At 40.7% G+C, this 22,227-nt stretch overlaps 1 protein-coding gene across 2 annotated transcripts; it reads right to left on the bottom strand.

Moving 5' to 3' along the window:
* Nucleotides 1–2,353: 2,353 nt before the first annotated feature.
* On the bottom strand, nucleotides 2,354–22,227 carry scinlb (scinderin like b). Of its 2 annotated transcripts, none has more exons than XM_084732355.1 (17): nucleotides 22,111–22,227; nucleotides 18,522–18,709; nucleotides 16,659–16,813; nucleotides 13,508–13,669; nucleotides 12,121–12,270; nucleotides 11,447–11,536; nucleotides 10,426–10,558; nucleotides 9,771–9,859; nucleotides 8,789–9,004; nucleotides 8,174–8,307; nucleotides 7,858–7,948; nucleotides 6,086–6,256; nucleotides 5,819–5,993; nucleotides 4,316–4,431; nucleotides 4,089–4,166; nucleotides 3,897–3,957; nucleotides 2,354–3,223 (listed from the first exon to the last, which is right to left on the bottom strand). In XM_084732355.1, the coding sequence occupies exons 2-17, from the start codon at nucleotides 18,700–18,702 to the stop codon at nucleotides 3,063–3,065; spliced, it is 2,163 nt and encodes a 720-aa protein (XP_084588481.1). In that variant the 5' UTR covers nucleotides 18,703–18,709; nucleotides 22,111–22,227; the 3' UTR covers nucleotides 2,354–3,062. The 2 variants fall into 2 exon arrangements, with proteins under 2 accessions (XP_084588481.1, XP_084588482.1); XM_084732356.1 differs by lacking the exon at nucleotides 22,111–22,227 and adding an exon at nucleotides 18,831–18,848.

Raw genomic sequence — 22,227 nt, 5'->3', positions numbered from 1 at the left:
CCCCCAGAATAATCAGCTTGGCCTTTGCAACCCCCACAAAAAAATCCATATTGCAGAAAGTCAGGGGGATATTTCCAAAGCTTGAGACACTGACACCTTGCATTTCTCAGTTGATGGTGCTGCTGTCTGACTTTCAGCTGACCCACCTTGCGACACAGTCTCCATTTCCTGTCCAGTCTCCCGTTGGCCGCCCGAGACTTGAGCTGGAATATTTTTCTGGGAAGTTAAAACTCCATAGCAGTTGCTTCATGTAATAACTAGCAAAACTGTCTGCAGCTCCTTGGCTTGGCTTTAGGCTTTCACAATAAAAGAGAAGAGTTATAAGAACAAACAACAGTATTGTGGTAGTACGTTGTGTCTTTTGCAACTTATATAAAGAAATATCACGTAATTTGTATGTGGAAAAGTCACCCGGGCCCCAGTCGTCCCTACTGACTCCGCAGCACGCTGCTCCCCTGAAAACAGCTTTCGTCTCTGTTACTGAGAGCCGAGCAGGTCTCTCTGTTTACTGCTGGTGATTATGTGATTTGATTTCAAGCCAAAAAATTTTATTCACAATGTCACTTTGCCTGATGCACAGTGGATCAGGATCTGTCGCACAACACAATCTTACAGCATCCATAAGATTATAAATACGGGGACACTTAAGACAGCAGAGACATTTTTAGAGTTGCAGGTGGAACCCTAAGACACAAAATAACAGATCTCATGTTGTTTTCATGTGTATTTCTGTTTCCAGTTATTGATGACAACGTAAGGCATCTTCTTTACAAAGCTCAGGACTTTATTTCCCCATGTTCTAACACACTGGTCATAATGTCTGTTGCATCACATTATCTTCATTAGCAAATAGGGAGCTGCATGGTTGTCATGGCCTTGTAGATGTTCAGATTTTTTATTTTTTGCAGCATTTTAAATACTTCTTGCGTTGGCCACATTAGTTCAAAAGCTGAGGTTCAACATTCGCTCTTTACCAAGGTATCAACAGTTGACAAAAGGTCCTTTTACTAGCAGCTTTGCAGTTTTCAATAAAATGGCATAATCTTCATCAGTAGATTAAGTTTGTCCTATTGTCATGGAGATGCCCACTTTAGTTTCTATGACTAATCTGTTTATCATGTATTTCCCAAAAACCATAAGGAAACAAAACTTTCTAAAACTGAACAATTTTGCCTGCCCAGGGGCTACAGATGAGAATTAGCCTTTCTGGCTAACTCTGGCATATTATCAGGAATGTTATTAAAATGTATGGCTGGTGTTTGTCAGCGCGCCATTCAAAGTTGGCCCCTCCTCCTCAGCTCAACAAACAAGAAAGAGAAAGAGCTAGAGAGCAAATGAAGTGAGGGACTGAATCTGAGAAATAATTCAAATTCATTCTAAAGTGCAAAATAAACACGTCCACACCTCCGCATAACACCTGATTTTTAAATGAAAGTAGCCATGACTGTGTGTGTTTGTATGTGTGTGTATGTCGTTCTGCAGCTCTCACAGGCAGAGAGAAACAGAGGCAGCGATCATGTAACCATTGGTTGCAGAAACTGACCCCCAAAAAACATCTCAACCACAGCAAAACATGAGAAAATAATAAAATGCAGTCAGAGGGTATTCTCTCTGCAGATACAGCCACCATCACACACTTCTAGTGGGTCATCAGGGATGATTAACAGGGATTATTTTAATGAGTCTATGTTTTGTTTTTTAGAAACAGTATATGGACAGAATACTGAGATATGATGGCATGTTTAGATGAATATTTCATCACTGTAGACAGCGGTATGTATGTGGTAAATCTGTCTCCTGGGGGCCCTTTAAAGTGGTTTTTATTACACGGGACCTTTGGTGTTCAAATTCAGTTCTTTGAAATTAAATCAAGTAAAAGATTAAAATGCTCATTAAACCATCCATTAAGAGCTGTTGCTGGAATTGTTTTTTCACTCACTCACTGGAAGGATTTGGCTAATGGGCTTTCCACCGGGTTTGTTTTGGCACATCCTGTAATTAGCCTGGAAATGACAGAATTTCTCAATTCACAGTATCATTGCATAATAAAGAAATTTCCAGGCTGGAATTCTTGCTGCTGAAACCGGTGTGTCTGCGCCGCTGTGAACTGAGCTTTCATGCCTTCTTCTGACTTAGTCAGACGCCGCGAGCTGCAACAGCATCCCATACTCTCTCCCCGAGAGAGAGAGAGAGAGAGAGAGAAACTCAGCAAGCGCTGGCTGATAAACCTGACAGTTTCTGTAGGTTTGACTCAAATTATAAATGCTGCTCGTGGTGGGTATTAGTGCACATTTAGGATTAGTCTCATTCCTTTACTCGTTAGCCTTGAAAACGTTCAAATGCGAAACACAGGTTTGAAATACTGGGAGTTTTATTTAAAAGCCATCCATGTGAGCATTTCAGGGTCAAGTAATAAAGAGTTGACACGCGTACATACCACTGCACGCCTTTTAAAATTCACAAGCACAGAATATGATAAAAAAAAAAAAATGCAGCATGCGACTTCTATTAAGTGTACACCATTGCAGTACCAATGATCAAACACAACACATGTAGACACAGCGTAGTAATGGGATAAACTAATTCATTGTGAATAACGAAGACTGTGGAGACAAACAGAAAGGAAAAGCATGAAGGTGTCCTCCGAATGGTGAAAAGTGGTGACAGAGAGCAGAGAGAAACGGTGGATATCTCCTGACTTAATGTCTAACATGGCTTCCTTTCCTATTTTCCTGTTCATATTAGGGAGTTCAGATAAAGACATGAAGGCAACAAGCTGTTGGATGCAACAGATCAATAAACCACTTCTATCAATTACAGATCATGTTGCTACAGGAAGCCATTTGAGGACTGATGTGATGCATTCCTGTTTACGAAGTCCGATGCACTGCACCGCGACCAAGGCATAGAGGCAGCCGTTCAACCTGATAACAGAGATAACATTGGGTTTTCTTTTTTGTTTGGCACTTAGGGACTGGAGTTAAGACAAACAAAGTGGCAACAGGAAGCGCTGGACAGGTAAGGAGTCAGATGGGTAGAGAGGAAGGGCGGGAGTTTTGTGTTCAGAAATTGCCACGGATTCTCTCCAGCGGGTCCGTCTCCCACATCTTGGGATCCCAAGCCTGGAACCAGCCAGTGAATGTTGGAGGCTCTGCTCCCTGTTTGATGGTGGTGATGGGAATTCCTCTGCGTCCAGACGGATCTGAGTCCACATATTCTTTTGCTGCGTGACAGGAAGTAGATACAGGCGGAGACACATAGAGACAGGAAGTCAGAACATGCAAAATTCTAACTAAATAACTTTAATTAAATAAATTTTTTCCACTCGGTTATGAACAAAACATTAACATATGACCACCTCATAAGCTCATACTGTGAACATGTGAAAACAGCAACATTATCGTTCATGTGAAGCTGTGTTTGGCAGATGCAAATCCAAGATTAACTCTCCCTTTAGCTCTGTCTCCTGCTGGAAATATCTGGCTTTTTATCTGCTAAATGCTCCACTATGTTCACCAGCCAGTTAGTAACTTTGTCCGATCAATCTGTTGATCATTTTCTCCATTATTAAAATTAGCTGTTTGGTCTTTAAAATGGTGAAAAATGTCGCTCACTGTTTCCCTCAGTATATATATTATCATATTTACCACATTATACCTTCTTGCAGAAATATATTTTTACTGTAAAGTGAATTTGTGAGTGATTGCTTTGGAACTTGAACGATACACAAACACACATAGTTTATTATCATCCTGCTTAGGATGCAGAGGACGCCTTTAAACTCTTTTACTTTAATGAATCCAGCCATGACCTAATGGTGCTTTCTGGCAGCAAGTATCTGAAGAGATCTGAGAGGTAAATTAGTTTATTTCTGAGGGGGGGGGGGTGCAACAAACCTATTTTAGGAGCTCCGGTCCTTTCCTCTGCATTAGCATCCTTGCCGACCCAAAGGAAGATCTACAGGGAAGAGAAACACACTCAGTCACTCTAATAAGTCTCCAGTTATGCAGAGTTTTAAGAGTATGTTTGCCTCGGTCTAGAGTTAAAAATGTTTTCTGCTTTCTCGAATGACGGCGACATCATCTTACCTGGTCCCAGGTGTCCAGGAGCATGACGTCATCAGTGGCCAGGTCTGACTGAGTGAAGTCTCCTGGTACTTCTTCAACCTGATAAATAGAGCAGAAGAAAACTTAATCTCACTCTGTGCAGATTAGTATATTAACATGACTGTCTTTAGAGGGTAAACCTAATAAAATGTTCCACATCATATGACACAAAAAAAATCCTCTTCCTGTAATTTCACACCGTGACTTACAGAAAGTCTTCCAGATTTGTTGGAGCAGCCAAACAGACGTGGGGGGTTGACCACTTTCTGCAGACTCTTGGAGGTCTGGTATTCCTTCTTCCCGCCAAGAGCGGACCAGAAATCCCCTAGAAAAGTGAAAACAAAACACCAGCCATCAGCTTCAAGTTACTCGTCTTGTATTTGGTTTCAGCTCTGGCTGAGCAGGAAGTGAATCACAACCTAATATTTTTCAAGTTTGATCAAAACCAGATCATAAAATGCAGCAGTAAGGTCTTATCAGTCACCGGATCAATGAGTGAGACTTGTTAGAAAAGCTTAAATTGCATGGCAACATTCAGCATCTAGTATTAGCCATGACTGTTGTAGTTAGGGCCTTTCTTTTTTAGCTTGTCACTGTGTGGTTTGTCCGTTCTGGGCTACTGTAGAAGCATGGAGGAGGAGGACCCACATCCTTAGTAGATATACAAAAGACTAACAAATCAAAAACACAGTGGCCTCATGCCAGAACCACTCGTACTAACAGATCTGCTCTTAAGTGGTGCGTACGTGTGATTTAACAGAATTTGTCGCATTCAGCAGTTTTCTAGTATTTTGAATTCTCTTTCAGATACAAACACAATTTACGAGGTGCAGATCTGTCGTAGAGTCGTGTGCAGTCAGTCTGCTGTTGTCCAAACCAAAGTTTTTCCACTAATGACTGTATATTGTAATTTACTCATAAAGCCTATCTTCATTCATTCAGGGATGCATTATTACGTACTGCCAGGTGTGTTGGCTGCATGTCTGCACATGCAGGTTAATGATGTTGTTGTTCATCCTCACGCAACATCCTGACTCTGTCCTCTGTCCCCGTGATGAAAACTTCCCCTCAACCCTCTCCTCCCGCTGCACTCATCGATCACCGCTTGCTGTGGCTGCAGCGAGTCGGTGCTTTCTCTCTGAAGTCATTTTCATATCAAGACATTTCCTCTTTATTTCAGTGACAGTCTGACCCTCCAGTAACACGTCATTAACAGCTTTAGCAGGTCTTTTAATTCCACTGCTGACGCTGTTAAAATGACAGATTTTTCTTAATGGCTCTCTGAAAGCAGGACGTCAAACTCCAAACTCGTAAAGTTCTTTTTTTTTCTCTTTGATGCCATTTTAATGGATGAACACTTCCTGACATATGGAGCAGGAAGCACAGGAATATATGGTATTATTAGGCCATTAATTATGCTAATTTACAAGTCTCATACAGGTACAATTGTCTGCATTTGTTGAATCTAACATGACATGTTCGTATGAGCCCATCATACAAACAAAAGTATGAGAAGATAAGAATCTGAAAATGTTCTCACATGTGGCCCACTGATTTTTATTTTCAGGTGATTATACGCTAAAGAAAACATACTTGAATATGGATATTAAATTCCCTTTCTGACATATTCTACCCATAAAACCCTGTAAATCTCACGCACTGGTCATTTTAATTTGTTACATGCAGTGAATTGGTCCTCGGAGGACACCCACCTGGCTCCTTGCCCTCCTGCACCTGGCTGGGACTGCCACCCAGGTAGCTCACCACATGCTTGGCAGCCTCCATCTCCTCATCGCTGGCACCCGTTCCCCGCCAGACGAACAGGGCGCTCGGCGTTTTCAGCACAAACACATCGTTGGTGTTCAGGTTGGAAGCAGAGGCGTCAACCTGAGGAGACACACGTCAGGACGGACAGGTCAGAGACGGGTGCGTTGTCCTACGTGCCAGAGCCAAAGACCAGTCTCAAAGACCAATCTCACCTCCACAGCCCTGGTGGCGCGGGAAGAGCTCTGCCGGATGTGGAAGAGACGGGTGCTGCCGGCCTGCGTCTGTCCACCCTTGGTGGACGTTCCTCCGCTGTGGATGATCATGGGTTTGCCCTGGAACAGACTCATCAGGTGTGGAGGCTCCTGGCCCTGAGTCACTCTCACCTGTGGATGAAAAAGACATCAACATCAAAAATCTGTCTAACATGAAGCCTATATGAAGATTTAAAGGACCATGTCAAAATGTTTACAACTTTTAGTTTGTAATTTTGTACACATTTTTATTTTTATCACCAATTTCAGAGTTTCAGTTTGCTTCATACAGGATCAAACAGAGTTGTGGAATCTGAAAAAAGCAGCAGTGTGCATCACAAACGCTATCTGCGATTTAAAGTGCCTGTAATCTGTAGTAAATGGGCCACTGTAGATGCTTTTACGGTTTGTAAACCATGAAAAAGCTGCGTGCACATTTCGGCAACGGAAGTACGGCGGACCACAACAGCTTGTCGATGGGCCGCTGCCAACACAAGCAGATTTGATCACGCCCTCAGTCCAGTCAACACGTTTTAATAGCTCGCAGCTGTAGAGGCCACTGATTTCTCTGAAACGGCTGAGATCTTGCCAAAAGTTGACAAGTTGAATGGGATTCGTTTTAGTGGGATTTTTAATGATAATATGGGGGTCACTGGTCAGGGTCAGTATTGAAGAGGTTCAGAATAGTTTTTACAATACAAACACAACACTGCGAAGGCAACTGGCTCACAGTCACGCATGTTGTGTTGACATCTGCATCTACATCTCTGAGACAGAGAGTATCAACAAATATTGTAAATACATCTTTCATATAAGTAACTGATTCGTTTTGATGTGAAGAAGAAGCTGCACTGTTTTATAATCGTGTAAATAAATGGAAATAATCTGTGGCATGTTCAGAACAGAAGTGCGGTAGTTTGAGCTGAGTGGCATCAAACTGAACACTGCAGTGAGGCTGCCCTCTGCTGGTTGTTTCAGGCTGGTTGTTTTTCAGGGCAGAAGAGTGAAGGTTTTACTCTTCAACTTAATCCGCAGTAATAATTAGGTTAAACAGATTTGAGAAGCTGAAATGAGCAGCTTTACTTTGTTTTTCTGCGGTGCTGCTATCATGAGGCAGACAGACATTACAGTCCACTCCTCTGTCTCTGTGAGCTACGAAACTCATCATTTATAGCATCATCACAATAAGATGGTAAACATTATAAAAGTTTCAAAATAAGTTCTTAATTTTGACACGTTAGCTGCAGCTGCTCACTCAACTTCCAAGAATTCAAGCAACTGTACCTTTGTCTATTCATGTCAGCTTCTAGGAAAAATAACACTTTAATAGAATTGCTATAAGCATTATTTTGATGCTACTGCTGCAACAAGCGATCAATCTGGTGATTTTATCGATTGATTGATCAGTTCTGTGGTCAGAAAATTGGGGAAAAACGTCAATCAATGTTTACCAAAGCACAACGTGACATCTGCAGGTATCTTGCTTTGTTTACAACCAAAAGACGTTCAGTTTACTGTCAGAGAGGACTAAAGAAATCAGAAAAAAATCACATTTGCTAAGCTAAATCAGAGAATTTTTTTTTTTTGTTAAAAAAATGACTCAAAACAATAATCAATTACCAAATGTAAGAGTTGACAGCTAACACAAGTCTGTACAGAATCTGAGCTTGTTTTTTTTTTTGTTTTTTTTTTGTGACATGAAGGTGAGCAGTGCGTCAGAATCGAGCTCTGACCTGAACCGGGGATCCTCCCATTGAGTCATCGAGCTTCACTGTGAGGAAGGCCGAGGCTGCCAGCTCGTCCTGTGTGCACTTCAGCCCCTGCCTGACAAAGTAACACACACACACACACACACGCACACACACACACACACACACACACACACAGTCTGAATGTCATTTACTGGTGTGTGTGTGTGTGTGGTGTCGGACTGGGTGTGGTGGGGTAATGAGCGTACGAGCTCTACAACAGCCTGTAATTCTCAGTGTTTATCACAGATTACACTGTACAGACGCACACGTTGGCATGGATTTTTCTTTTTTTACCCACCAGGTGTAGATGATGTGCTGCTCGCGGCCGCCCAGTCTGTAGCTGTAGAGGATGAGGTAACAGTCTCCCCCGAAGAAGTGACCATACGAGGCGGGGTCCACGGGAGCCCTGTCACCGTTCTCAACACGCCAAATCTAAAAGCCAGGGAACAGATACACAAAACACCTTGAAGTGAAGACTTTCTTTTAATTTCTTAGAATAAAACTGGTCATACAGCACCCTTTTTCTGAAGGTTTTCTGAAAATGTTCACGTAAGTATTTAAGGTGTTCCTTCAAATAGTTAAACCACTGCACAAAAAAACTAAGGAGATTTCTTTCACTGTCAGTCATACAGTTTGACTAACCTTTACGGTTACTTCAAGCAAGTAAACTTCAAGTTATTCTTACCTCTTTTCTTGTATTTCTTCCTGTAATTTGTGACCTCTTTTCTGGCCAGAATATATAAGCTGTCATAATTTGCTAGACCACATGGACGGAGACGATAGCAGGTATAACAAGCACCACTGCAAGCAAACAAACTAAATGCCTAAAAGTAAATGCCTCAAGGTTAAGAATCCTTTAAAGGGGTTCTGTGCAGTACTCTTAAGTAAATCCCTCAGCTAAGGAGACTCTTACCTGGACTTTGCCTTTGCCGTCATCCACCATGCCGTGCTGGGCTGCCATGGCCTTGTTGGTGTGCAGGGTGGAGGCATCGAAGGGGATCTGCTCCACTTTGGCTATGCTGCCGATGGTGTAGGCCTTACTGGGGCCCGTAGTCTCGTCTTTGTCCTTCCAGTCGCCGAAGAACTGCTTGAACAGGGTCGTCTCAGCTCCCGCGGGAAGGACTTGGATCTGAGAAAAATGGGCCAGGGAGGGAGTTTAGCCTGTGTCTAATTATTTGTGATCACTTGCATTAAAAACCATTTAGGTTTCACTTACATTTTCATGTAAGGAAGCCTTTGGGGGAAAAAATGAGGTGCATAAATGCACAGATTTTGTATTCTCTCTTATTTTGAAGGCTCACTCACTACTCAGTACATAGTCCACTATATAAAAACTAAAAACCATTTATAGTACTGTCCAGATGTATAGTGAGAATTATGAATATATAATGGACCCAAAGTATGCCATCAGTGATCACTAACCAAGCACTATATACCATCATGCATTGCACTGAAAGAAAAACAACAGCAAAAAAGACAGCTGATAATAATGCTGTCCAGTAACACAAAAGAAAGATGTAAGTGATGTGTAACCATGGTAACCGAAGTGTCCATGAGCTGTTTTATGACAGTAGCTGCAGGGAGAGCGTTACCCTGGAGATACGTTGCTGTTTAACCACGTGTTTGCGTTTTGTGTTAATCTCTAAGCACAAGAATAACCATCGATCCAAATGGATGCAAGATATACGAGACAGCCATGATGCGTAGGGACGCATATGCAAATGTGTAGTTATAAGCAAGTATAGCAACATTTGGCTTAAGAGACAAAATTGGCGGTTTATGCAACCGAGCGCAGCATATTTTTGTTATGGCGTTATAATGGGGAATTTTTCCAACAGGAGAAATTTAACACAACTTTCTACAGGAGTCACAAGTTTTCTGTCATTTCTTTTTACCTGTGTCTTGTTGGAGTATCCTTTGTCTTTGATGAACTGCTGACCTGCTGACATGGCTGCTTTACGCTCGGACATGTTGGCTTTGGGACCTGTTCAGAGTCAGGAGACATGACATGATCAGAAGGTCATTAATTATCAAAAACAAGGTGTGATCTGACTCTCCCTCATGCTACGTAATAAACCTATATAATAAACTACAGAGTAAATATTAAAGTACAGCAGTTGCTGAAGACAAGTATGTTGTTTCATTATTAACTGGGCTTCACTTATTGCAGATATTTCACTGAATTTATCTCATTAGTCGCCTACAGGAGGCTCAGGCTGATCAGTTGGACCAGAACTTCTGTAAAATTTGGTCATTTTATCTCATTTCTTACCAAAACTACATCATGTGTAAATTAATGCAAATAGTAAAATGGCCAGAATTTCTCAACATATAATTTCTAAACAAAATAACATAAACTACAGCATTACTAACAAATTAACATTAGTATTTATAATTTTAATTGTTAACAGTTAAAAACTAAACTTTAATTCACTATCAATTCAACATAAATCCAGTCAGAAACAGATATTTCATGTTTACATGTGTCTGTTTCAACCAGCAAGTTTATAAGTTTATGCAGGAAAAAAAAAAAAACAGTGATGTCGGCACCTTTCCAGACAAAGATGTTCCTGTCCACGCCGTTGTCCAGGATGTAGCACTCCTCAGGAGACAACATGGCCTGTTTGAAGGGACTGGACGGAGCCACGGACGTCACCTTCATCGAACCAGACGCATCGGAGATCTGCGAAGCAAAGGGAGAACATCAAAAAAGTTCAGGGAGGATGTACTTCTTCAGCATCCTCAATGCATCTTTATTTGTCACAATATGCAAACTTATTTTCAGTAAATGCATATTTTTTGTAATTGTATGATCTACATACAAGGACTCAAAGTATGTGGGATTTCCTTAATTTTATCTGCAGAAACTTGAGATTTCTTTTTAACTTTATTTAAACTGTTAACACATAAATGGTATCAAAGAAAACATCACAACAAACAGAAAAGCGAAACTGAAGTCCAACATAATATAAAGTATAAATAAAAACATCTGAGTATGGCAATAAAAACTTTAAGATTTGCAATACGCAAATTATTTGATAACTTTTTTGTTTCAGGGAGAAACTGTTGCCACATATTGTTCCAATTTTCTTCATAAATACCAAGAATTGAGGTTTACTGTGAATGTGAAATTCGGCAAGAAGTAAAATTAGATTAATAATGAAAAAATGCATTAACATCATAGCATCCCCATAAAATATTTCTTCAGTAAAGAGCAAAATCTGAGAAAATGTTGTCAGCTATGAAAGTTTCAGGGGAGAGCAATTTAGATCTATGTTGAGATTTATAGTCTGATTTCAGGAAGTCATGTTCAGTGATTCATACATTGATGGATAATTCAGACGAGCCTGGATCCAGACTATAATGTTCAAGTTCTGTTTTTCAAATTCAAATCAGTGCCACAAGAACGCAGCACGATCTTTTCAACGACTATCAGGATAAACTTCAAATCCTGCTTTGTGAAATATCCCTTTATGGTGGTTATTGATTCTTATTTTCCACCCAGAACTCAAAGTCACATATAAATATATACATAAATAAGTTCAGTTGAATTGTGAGTTTTCTTACTCACCATATAGAGGGCACCCTTCTTCCTGTTGGAGGTGTCCACCGCATCATTATCCGGAGTAGCGGGGCCGATGGCGGTTTTGGGCCCCAGAGCCTGTACGACCAGAGATATGAATCATTATGCTTCGTCTTGTCATAATTATGATTTGTGCTCAAAGTTACAGCCGTGTTTTTTACTCACAGATGAAGAAAAAGCAGCATGGAGATTATGTACTTTAGCAGCTTTTCTCAGATCAAACTAAGATCTTTATCTTGATGAGTTTGAAAAATGTTCTGTAAAGCGTCCCTCCCCTCCCCCGTCCTCTGTCCCTCATTAAGCCTGTGTGGAGTTTACCCTCCTCTCTTGTTGTAAAGAAAGTGTTTACAATGCCGCCTTGGCACAGAGTTGGCACATGAGCAGCACATTACAAAGGACGGCATTGTGTCCGCTCGTTCCCACGCTGACTAACCCGGCGGCCGTGAAATGCATTAATAAAATTTATAGCTTCTGCTCACAAGTGATCACCTTTGGGGTGAAAACTTCAGTGTGTGGCTGAAACTCACCAGCAGAGGGAGGGTAAATGAAATGAATGTTTGTTTGTTTGTGTGTGTGTGTGTGTGTGTGTGTGTGTGTGTGTGTGTGTGTGTGTGTGTGTGTGTGTGTGTGTGTGTGTGTGTGTTTGTGTGTGTGTGTGTCACCTCTAGGACTGCTGCCGGCTCTTCCCCCTCCTCCACTATGTGCAGTTTGGCTCTGCCGTTTCTCTCATTATCTCTGATGTCGATGGTGACTCCGGAGGCCTTCAGCCTCTCAAAGCGGTTACACTCACTGCCACACCACTGATACACATCCTGCAGGAAAGGCAAGACAGGAAATTGATATTAAAAGTCATAATAAGAAAGATTTCAGTCCTGGATTATTTGGTTGCCGGTGGCAACAACAAGTGACAACACAGCTCAGCTTGTATTAGTGGATTAGTTTACAGTGCAGCCAAACAAACTTTGTTTTAATAAAGACCAAGCTCATATTCTGTCATCTTTACATTATATCACAAGCAACTGTTATTTAGTTTATAATGCAGTTTTTACACCAAAAATTAGCGTGTATATATATATAGGCTTTTTAAACATCACAAACACACCAAAAAACAGGGTCAGTAAACAATAGTATTTTTTATATCTTTCTCCTCAGTTTGAACCTCAGTGACGACTAATTTGGAACGACATTCGAGCGCTGCTTGACCGAGATGGATGGAATTTGTGTCTGAGATGACAAAGAGTCCTCGACAGAAGTTATCGATAGAGGCGACCAGGTGATTAGAGCTGATAAATGCCCATGACTACTGCAGAGTCATTTGACCGGGGAATGAAGGCCGATTGGAGTGTGAAAGGGACGTAACTGAATTATCACCTGTAGGAGATGTTGGGTTTAACATTATCACTAGCCTGTTCTATGCTGCATTATTTTCTGTAGGATCTCTCATGCTTGGGTAGGCAATTGGCAATTCAGCACTGGAATGGCGGACCCCGCCACTAACAATGACCGAAACTGTGCAGTGAGATAATTAAAGGGTGTGAATAAATTAAATGGATATTGCTGAAAAAAAAATCAACCATAAATAGTTTAAAAGTCAGGTTGCAAATCTTAAGTCTCACAATGAATAAATTAATAATAGTGCAGATCAATAAGAGTGTAGTACACGAGCTATGTCGTTACTATTATGACAGACACAGTAGTATTAGTAGTATATACAGTACATGGAATAGTCACTACCTACTAAAGATACTTTTGAGCAGCGTCAGATGTTTAACTGACTATTTTTAGATATAATATTGGGACTTGTTGCCATTGTTGTCAATATTGTAATTAGTAGATACCAGTGTTGATTCATTGTTATTAGTTTTTTGTTGTTTTTTGTTTGTTTTGTCTGCTTTTACGTGGGATTTTAATTTCTTTATGATGTACTGTTCACTTGTGCAGACCCCAGGAAAAGTAGTCGCTACCCCTGTAGTGGCTAAGGGGGACCCAAATAAAATAACATAAAAAGTACAGATGGGCGCACACTAAAACAGATAAAACCCAGCTCACCTTGCCCAAGTCGATAATGAAGCAGTCTCCCTTGTTGAAGCTTGCCCAGGACAGCTCCACCTCTGTTGCTCTGATGGCCCTGCGACCCTTGATGTGCAGCAGGCGCTTCACGTTCATGTCATTGGTCACCACGTGCTGGAAACCTGAGGCCACGCCCCCTTTCTGTGACAAATAAATGATAATTCAAGTGAGGTTATGTTCAGGAAAAATCTTTTGTAGAAAGCTTAATTTGAGATATCGACATGAGTTAGGGGAAGAAAAGTCACCAAGTTTACATCATTTGCACAGTTTTAATAAACAGCCACAAATACACCACTGAGAGGGTCTGAGGCAGGATGTGAGCAGTCACATGATTTCATGAGCTCAACATTTGCTGCACAGGGAGGGTGAAATGAGGTTAATACAACTATGCAAAACTTCAAAGGACTATTACTACAGTTGTGCTGCCAAAAATGAGATTAGCGCGTAGTGTAAATCAGAGCTAACAAAGCTAATAAACCTTATCAAGAGGGAAAAATGAAACTAACATGATGCCGGTTTCAGGAAAGGAGGGTCACGTCTGTTGTGTGCAACAGTGGTGTACCTGGGAGGCAGGGTTGTCTCGTAATGTGCCGTCCTCGGTGAAGCCATTAAACAAAACAGGTATTTACAAGACATGCAAATGAAACAAATGAGCAACAGACACACTTTCTGTTGGTGGAAAAAACAACGTGACGCTCTGATGGATGATGTTTGACAGGCGTTTCACCATGTAGACACTGAAGCTGAGATGAACCCAGGGCACATTTCATGAGAACAAAATCAAAGAGGGACTTCCTTGTTCTTAAAATGTCCATGGAGGACTCAGCATTCAGCCACAAAGGCACAGAGACTTGTTAGCATCTGGAGGAGTGGCTCTTCAGGCCTCAAAATGGAAACCACATTCATGCCGTCCGCCGTCGTGCCTTTCTCGAGAGAGAGGCATTACATTTTTTTTTCCATGGCAACAATGCAGGCTCTGTTTATTCTAATGGAAAGATTGTGTCCTAACAGTGGAGTTACCAAAACTATGAAGAGATAATGAGGTTTAGTTCTGTCTCTCGCTCTTTTTCTGAAGAACATCGTGTGAGTGTGTGTGTACGTTTCTGCACATGTGCAGAGCAGAGTTTCCACCCTCCAACTTTGCAAAAGTAGTAAACAAGGCTAATTACATCCAACTAAAGCCAGAAGGAGGTCTGGATGGTTTTCATGGCAATGAGAAACAGATGGCTGGTAAAACAAAGTGGCCTAGCTTGAGTCTTTCAAAATGTCTTTCCTCTGAATAGGACGGTTGCCTCAGTTACAGTCAGTCAGTCAGTCAGACACACCCTGGGATGTGTTGTGAAGACTGTTGTTTCCTCTGAACTTCAGACTCATTAGACTGACTGCATGGCAGAGTCCATGAGATGCTGACAATCATTAAACCCTGTAGATATTTTTAGCCCAAAAGAAAGTTCAGAGACAGATTGTTGCTCCATTTGTATGTTTTGTGTCGTCATAACTTTCACTGTCTGTGTTGTAAGAAATGCACTGTAACCTTTTCATGGCTCGCTATATATTTTATACTGTATATTCTTGAAAACACAATAGAAAAATCACTTTAAGTTCACCTAATCATGCAGTCATTTTTCTTGTAAACCCATCATTTGTCTGCTGTTCATCTGAACAGTTACTCTCTTTTCTCAGACTGTTTCGTTTAAATACTTTTTACAGACTTTAAGAGCTAAAACTATCCAGTGTTTCAAAAGGAATAAGCCGTGTGAGGTTGAGCTAAATGCTAACGTCAGCATGCAAACATGCTCCAAATGACAATGCCAACATGCTGATGTTTAGCAGATATTATATTCGCCATCTTAGTTGAGCATCAAACAATAACCTTCAGGGATTAAAATTTGAAGCCAACTTGGAAATGCCAAAAGCTGCAGTTCCTTGAGTGGCCACTTGAGGCTGGCTCCAAAAGCAAGTTTTATAGCAGAAATAAACATGTTTACAGCCTGCTACAAAAACAGTTTTTATGATAGATGTACAGGCAGTGAATTTTCATACAACTCACCCGTTTGAATCATATTAAGGCTTAAAATTCTGCATAATTAAGGGCGTGGTGGCTTTGAGTGACAGGTGGTACCATCACAGATGGATAGCTGCTAGTGAGCAACTTCTTTCGGCTCCCTCGGCTCAACCAGAGCCACCACACCGAGAGCTTCAAAACAGCTCTTCAGGAACTTTTAACTGACGCTCTGTTCACTTTTTATTTCTTACCTCTTATTCATTGCATCTGTGGTTCGCATGCTAAAATTTGCAAATTAGCCAAACTCACAAAGTACAGCTGAGGCTGCTGGGAATTGCATTATGTTTGCAGGAATTAGGTTGTAAAATGAAGTATTAGGCAAATTATAAATTTGACGTGATGATGGAGCTAAATGAAAAGTAATGGGATCACCCTTCATCATCTGGTGACAACATTTAATGCTTGTCCACCCAATAGTTGCTGAGCTTTTTTCAGTCCAGACCAAAGCGGTTGACTTTGCATTGTTGCTAAAAACAAAAGATGAGCGAACAGTCCAAAAAAATAAATAAAATTGTGTTTAGCAGAGTTTTTTTTTTCTTATTTCCTTCGCCAAATATCATCTTGCAACCTCTTAAAGTGTACAATCATATGCATCATTTCATTTGTTAAAAAGCATGAAGAACTAGCATGTTTGCTACCAAAATGTGGACTGGCAGGGAACAAACCTGGACTCGTGACGAAATGGGAAATGCTTGTGTCATTAAATTATTTAATACCCACTATCTTCTGAGACTGTGAACCTCTAAAGTCTGCTATATGTTCTCCAGATCAGCACCGACATGAACAGAACCTGTTTGTTCTCCATGATGTCTGATATCTTGGCAGAAACTGGGCCGTTTCTTGTTTTTTTATCCGCCCACTCTTTGACCAATAATGAAGCAACATTTCCACCACATGACATGTGTTAAAAATTACTGGACTGTTTGTGCTTTTCCTTTGCGGACGCAAGTCACACCCAATGGAAAATTCTAACAGCACAACGTGTCATCCTCGCATTGGTTCCACTTTTCGCTGTGAACCCGCCCTCAGACGCATCCCGCCTCTCTGCTGTACGGTGAAGCTCACCTGGTACTTGATTCCTGACTTGAAGTACCCCAGAAGGGTGTTGGATTCGCAGTTCTGCACATCCCTGTACTGCACGGGGCTACCACCCAGGAAGTCATCCAGCTGCGTGGCAAAGATGGCCGCCGCTCCGCTCTCATCCTGGGAACACTCCTCTCCTGCAGGAAGGAGACATTTGCAGTCAAACTGTGTTTTTCTCGCTTCTTTTTATACTCTAATTGCATCACATTGATGCACGAGGATAAAGTTTCTCACAAAAGCATGAAGATGTTTTACATTAGCTTAGAAAACTGCAGCACTTTAGCTTCCACAGTGACCTTACGAGCCCTCTGAGTCAGAACTGGAGGCTTTGAATCACATTAACCACATCTGCAGCAGAGGCGCTTTTTATCCTGCCATTACAGTCAGATGGCACACAACATGGATAAAACTATTTCATGATTTTAAATGACTAACATTGACCCCAGACAGAGGGATTAATTATGTTCTTATGTTATTTCTATTTCAACATCTTACAGATGGTTGCAATGACAGCAGAGAACTAAAAGGCCTGTCTGTGTGTTGGCACTGCAGCAGAATTGGCAGAGAGCGCTGCAAACATGCAGGGACTGGTGCATGTCTCTTGTGGCCTTCAGGGGTATTCCAGATGTGAGTCATGCAGCGGTTTCTCTTAGGCCTCTGTTTTTCTTATGTAACTGAAAATTTACTGAGCATGAGAAGACTTTTTTTTTCTTTTTCTTTTTTTCATTTTGGGATTAAGAGTAGCTGGAGTTGTGTGTCATTGTTCGCTCTGTACAGGCCTGAACTGAGTCCACGATGAGAGCAGACAGCACAGAGAGGGAACTGTGTGGTGGAGAGGAATTTCACAAACTGGCATGACTTTACACTTTATAGAGCAGAGAATGTTTCAGCGCTGAGATCAGATACCTAATCTGATCTATAGTCACTTGAACACCACAGCTATGGTGCAAAACATCTGCATTTAAATCGCTTTGTTAGACTCATGATGCCTAAAGTTTTTTAGTGCATTTGTCTGGGTGTTTCTATCAATGCAAGCATCACAATGCATTGATATTCATCCTGGCATCATGTATGGATGAACAATATCTCTATCAGCTTTGGGGGAAGTTACTTTTTTAACTGTTAATGTTTAACTTTGAATAAGGAACTGATTGCAATATTGTACTTTTATTCATGTCAAGATCTGCTATTTAAATCGCTGTTTAAACAACAGGAATCTGCTTTGGTGAGCTGACATAATACAAAAGCAGAAACCTCAGGACATCATATAACCACTCAGAGGCATAAAACAAGTGGTGAAGCTATAAATTACAATTGTTAAACAATAATACTTCAAAAAAAGAAGAATAACAGTCGAAAAAAACAACTGACTTCTGCTACCAAGAGCCCCGTTGCTCAAAATTGCAGGGCGAGACTGTTCCTGTGTTGAAATAGCATGGCAAGATAGTTTTTGTAAAGCAAGATAAACAGGAAGATTCTAATTAGCAGCTTGATTTTTCAGGGAAAAAGTAATATTTTATCTTCTGCACCACTAAAGATGGGATTTTAAGAAGGCAGATACTATTTGCACCTGGGGTAAGATAGCCAATGTGTCTAGTTACACCCAGGTGTATATAGACACAGCATGGCAGTGAGAAGCACCCAGGCGTCCACAGCCAACAAGGCTATTTGCACACAGGTAAAATAGCCAATGTGGCTATTTACACATGCATGGCAGAGACAAAACCTTACAAAGAAGTTCTGTTGCCTGAACCTAAACACTTCGACCACAATCTCTTATCAAATGAGAATTTGACATTCTTAGATAAAAAAGACTGAGGTGCACAAACTGTGTCCATGTCTTACCCAGCCACATGTGTATGTTGTATGAAGGGGCGGAGGTGGTGAAGAGCAACAGGTAGGCGTCCCCGGTGTAGAAGTTGCCGTGCAGGGCCTTAGGAACCGGCTTCAGGTCCAAGTTCTCGATGCGCCACACCTGCAGCCCCGGCTGCTTCCCTGCACCCACGAACTCCTTATGGGAAACCATGATGGCTCTAAGAGACAGACAATGAGATGAAGAGACAAGGAGGAGGAAGAGGAGGAGGAGAGTAAATATGGAGACACGGGAAGCAGGAAGGAGACAGGAAAGACAGGGGGTGATTTTAATATTTTTACCTTGCAAACTTGGCTGCAAATGGGATCTTGTAAATCCCAACCCAACCTAAGAACACAGCAAACAATGGAAAGAATATACCAACATTGAGGCTGGGTTTATTTTTAAACCTGATTAAATTATTTAACTTTAAATTATGTTGCAATAAATTAAGAAAGAGTACATTTAAACTTCTCTTTAAGCCTCAGTTCAGTTTTTACTCTAAACATAGATTCAGTTTTAATCTGTTGCACCAAAACTTCAATGTAAAATGTGATCGAGTGCTAAATTTAAACTTGCACTCGATGAGGTCCAACTCTTAAAATGCAGAGCAGCTAACTAACTCACAAAAAAAAACATTTTGTTGACTTTTCTGCTACATAGTAAACAATGTAAAGTTTTGGTAACTTTTTAGCAAGCTGGTAATCAATGGAAGATTTCGCCAGGAAATAAAGAGCAGCCAAATTATAACAGTGTCATTTTTCTTTTCTATTTATTAGATTATATTAATCTTTGTTGGTGCAACTGAATGAGGACATTGTGTTTCACATCTTCATGTGTTTCCTGGAGGAGGAGTTGTGGGTAACAGCTCAGAGAAACAAACTCACAGTGGGTATAAATACACGCCTTATCTTGACTATATGTTTCTTGCTGCCATATTTGGGCTTTAAGTGTAAAGACTGAACCAGACAAACCTGTTCATTAACCTGTAATTACTGCTGCTGCTGCTCTCACATATATGAGGTACATCAGTCATTGGGGAGATTTAATTGTATCTGACATTTACTGAATGTCACTGAAGTTTTCACATGATCTGAGGGATTAAATGTTCTTTCGTGGGTTGTGAAATTCTCCTACTTATACATGGTACCTGATTTTAAATGGTCTTCAAGTGGATTTGAGCGTGACTGTTCATGTCACAGTCCAGTATAAACTGTCACACAAGTGTCAGGAGAGAAAATATCTTTATTTCTGATAATAAAGCCCATAAAAACAATAGCATTGTCTGCAACTGAAACCAGACTGATGCAGGAACTTTGAATTACTATCAGTAAATTATAATCAGTAAATAATTTGCTAAAATAACAGAGATAAGGACGTGCATGACCTGGTTTATTAACTCACACACTTTATGTCTTTATAGCTGATAGGGAGTGAAAACAAAACTTAATGATACTGGATTATTTCTGCAGACTGCTTCATTTCATGAGCTCTTCAGTACGACCGAACCTGGCGCTCCGTTCAATTAAATCGAGTTAGAGATGAGATCGAGTCTTTGCGCCACAAAAGTTAAGAGATTAACGCAGATTTACGTTTGGCCCGATTACACAAGGGCCAGATTACAAGTCGGTGCGGCAGCAGGATTATTGCTGCAGTGAGTCTGACGTCGACGGCGACGACACAAGATCTGACCAGGACTACTTCCTCACTCCTGTCGCAGCTTAAAGCCCTGTGATCTGCAAACTGCACTGCAACTACTTAAGATATAACAATATATCAATGCTTCAGTGCTGCTTGACTGTGACAATATCTCTGTTATTACATGCTTAATTATTTTATTTTGTTATTTTTATTCAATTTGATAAAATGACTGTTGTAGTGTTGTTGTTCTGCAGAATTCAAGCATTCACTGCCAAAGATAATTAATGCCATTTTCAGGCACATGCTCAAGTCGTGGCTACTTTTATTCTATTTCAGAAGGAAAAGCAGAAGCACATAAAGTGAAATGGAAAAACAAATATTATGCAAACACAAAATGCTGCACACATGAGCTTTATTTATTATTTCATATATGATATCATTCAAGGCTGCATTTGTTATTTAATATTGTAATAAATAACTAATAATAGTAGCTACACTTTACGAGGGCTGCAATTACCAATTATTTGCATTGTCAATTAATCTGTCTGTTATTTTTCTTGATTAATTGATTAGTTGTTTGGTCCATAAAATGTCAGAAAAAGGTGAAAAATGTTTTGTTCTGCCCTCAATCCAAAGACATTTAGTTTACTGTCAGTTTAGTTCAGTGTTAATGGTTGCAGCTGTACACTTCACGCCTTCTTACTGTGCATAACGAGCTGCACGCAGACAGATATTAAAATAACACCTCACACTGTTTGATTAAAACCCTGCAGACATAATCCAAACACCCACACATCATCACCAGCACCTGAAGGAGTCGTGTTATTGTGGAGTTTGTTCAGCTGTGCGTTAAAAGAGTCGCCTGCAGCTCAGGTTTCAGCACACAGAGACAAAACACCCGGTTTATCCTTCCAGTAACAGTCTGATCAATAAACGCTGCATCACGGACAAATCTTTACATCACTCAAGAGTTATTGACTGTCTGGAGCCAGACGCACTGTTACTGTAATAACACTGGTGTGGCATGATGCTGCAGGTCTGTGGGGGATAAATGCAGAGATGCCTGCTGGGAAAAAAGCATCTCTAATGATGAGATCTAATCTGCTGCCTCCTCCACAACCAGCTCCTCTTGTCTCCTGCTGACTGGTCAGACTGGAGGCCTGGCTGATGACTGCTGCAACCGACAGCTGTTTTTGTTATCGATTAACCAGTCGGATATTCCCTCGATTAATCGATTAGTTGTTCGACAAAATCGATCAATTTTTCAAGGTGCCGCCGTAAAATGTCTTGTTTTGTCCACAACCCAAAGATATTCTGTTTAATGTCACAGAGGAGCAAAGAAACCAGAAAATATTCACACTTTGACTTTATTTTCTTTAAAAAATGATCGATTAATCGTTGCAGCTCTATTCTTATTTATGTAACAGAATAGAAGTGCATCATCATAGAGAAACAGAATAAAAGCCATCATATTTACTCTTTGCACGGCTCCATCTTTTTTTTCTCCAGTATTACATAACATCCAAACTACTTCCTGCACTTCTGTCAGCTTTTTGCGCCCCATTTCATTCATTCACGAGATAATAACAGACAATAAGAGTATTTCCCCATAATAAACTCTGCAATAGTCCGTGTTTCCACAACAAACCGAGACGTTTTACTTCCTCAGACTGTTTTCCAGCCTTTCACTGACTGTGACTCATGACAGAGAAATGAACGGAGATTTTTTTTTTCTTTTTTTTTTCCACACATCTGGAAACACAATCGCTTCAAAACTTTGCGTTCGTCGACTGAAGCAGAAACATAAAGTGAACAGAGCGATCGTTAAATAAGCGTTGAACTGTGCAGAACTGCACGGTTCATGAAAGGCTTGTCAGATGAATCAAAGTCCGAAAAGTCAGGAGAAGGTGAAGAAGAAGAAAAAAAAAAACGTGAACTCACAGTTTGCAAGAAGAATCACACGGGAGAGAGAAGCAGAGCTGATGGAGGCTGTAGATGTGGGAGTGAGCTCAGTGCGGGGAGTCTTTATGTTTTAATATTGTGTAGTAGAGAGGAGGA

Source organism: Lutjanus erythropterus, chromosome 12, assembly GCF_056507025.1.
Source record: "Lutjanus erythropterus isolate fLutEry1 chromosome 12, fLutEry1.hap2, whole genome shotgun sequence".
NCBI classification, from domain to species: domain Eukaryota; kingdom Metazoa; phylum Chordata; class Actinopteri; order Lutjaniformes; family Lutjanidae; genus Lutjanus; species Lutjanus erythropterus.
The sequence above is the reverse complement of the archived record's forward strand: the minus strand, read 5'-3'. Positions and strand labels throughout refer to the sequence as shown.

Excerpts from the sequence above, each read along its gene's own strand:
- scinlb (XM_084732355.1), bottom strand. The coding sequence starts at position 18,702 with ATGGTTTCCCATAAGGAGTTCGTGGGTGCAGGGAAGCAGCCGGGGCTG. Across the intron at positions 16,814-18,521 it reads CAACATACACATGTGGCTGG|GAGAGGAGTGTTCCCAGGAT; the intron begins GTAAGACATGGA and ends TCCTTCCTGCAG. Across the intron at positions 4,167-4,315 it reads ACAAATCTGGAAGACTTTCT|GTTGAAGAAGTACCAGGAGA; the intron begins GTAAGTCACGGT and ends TCTATTTATCAG.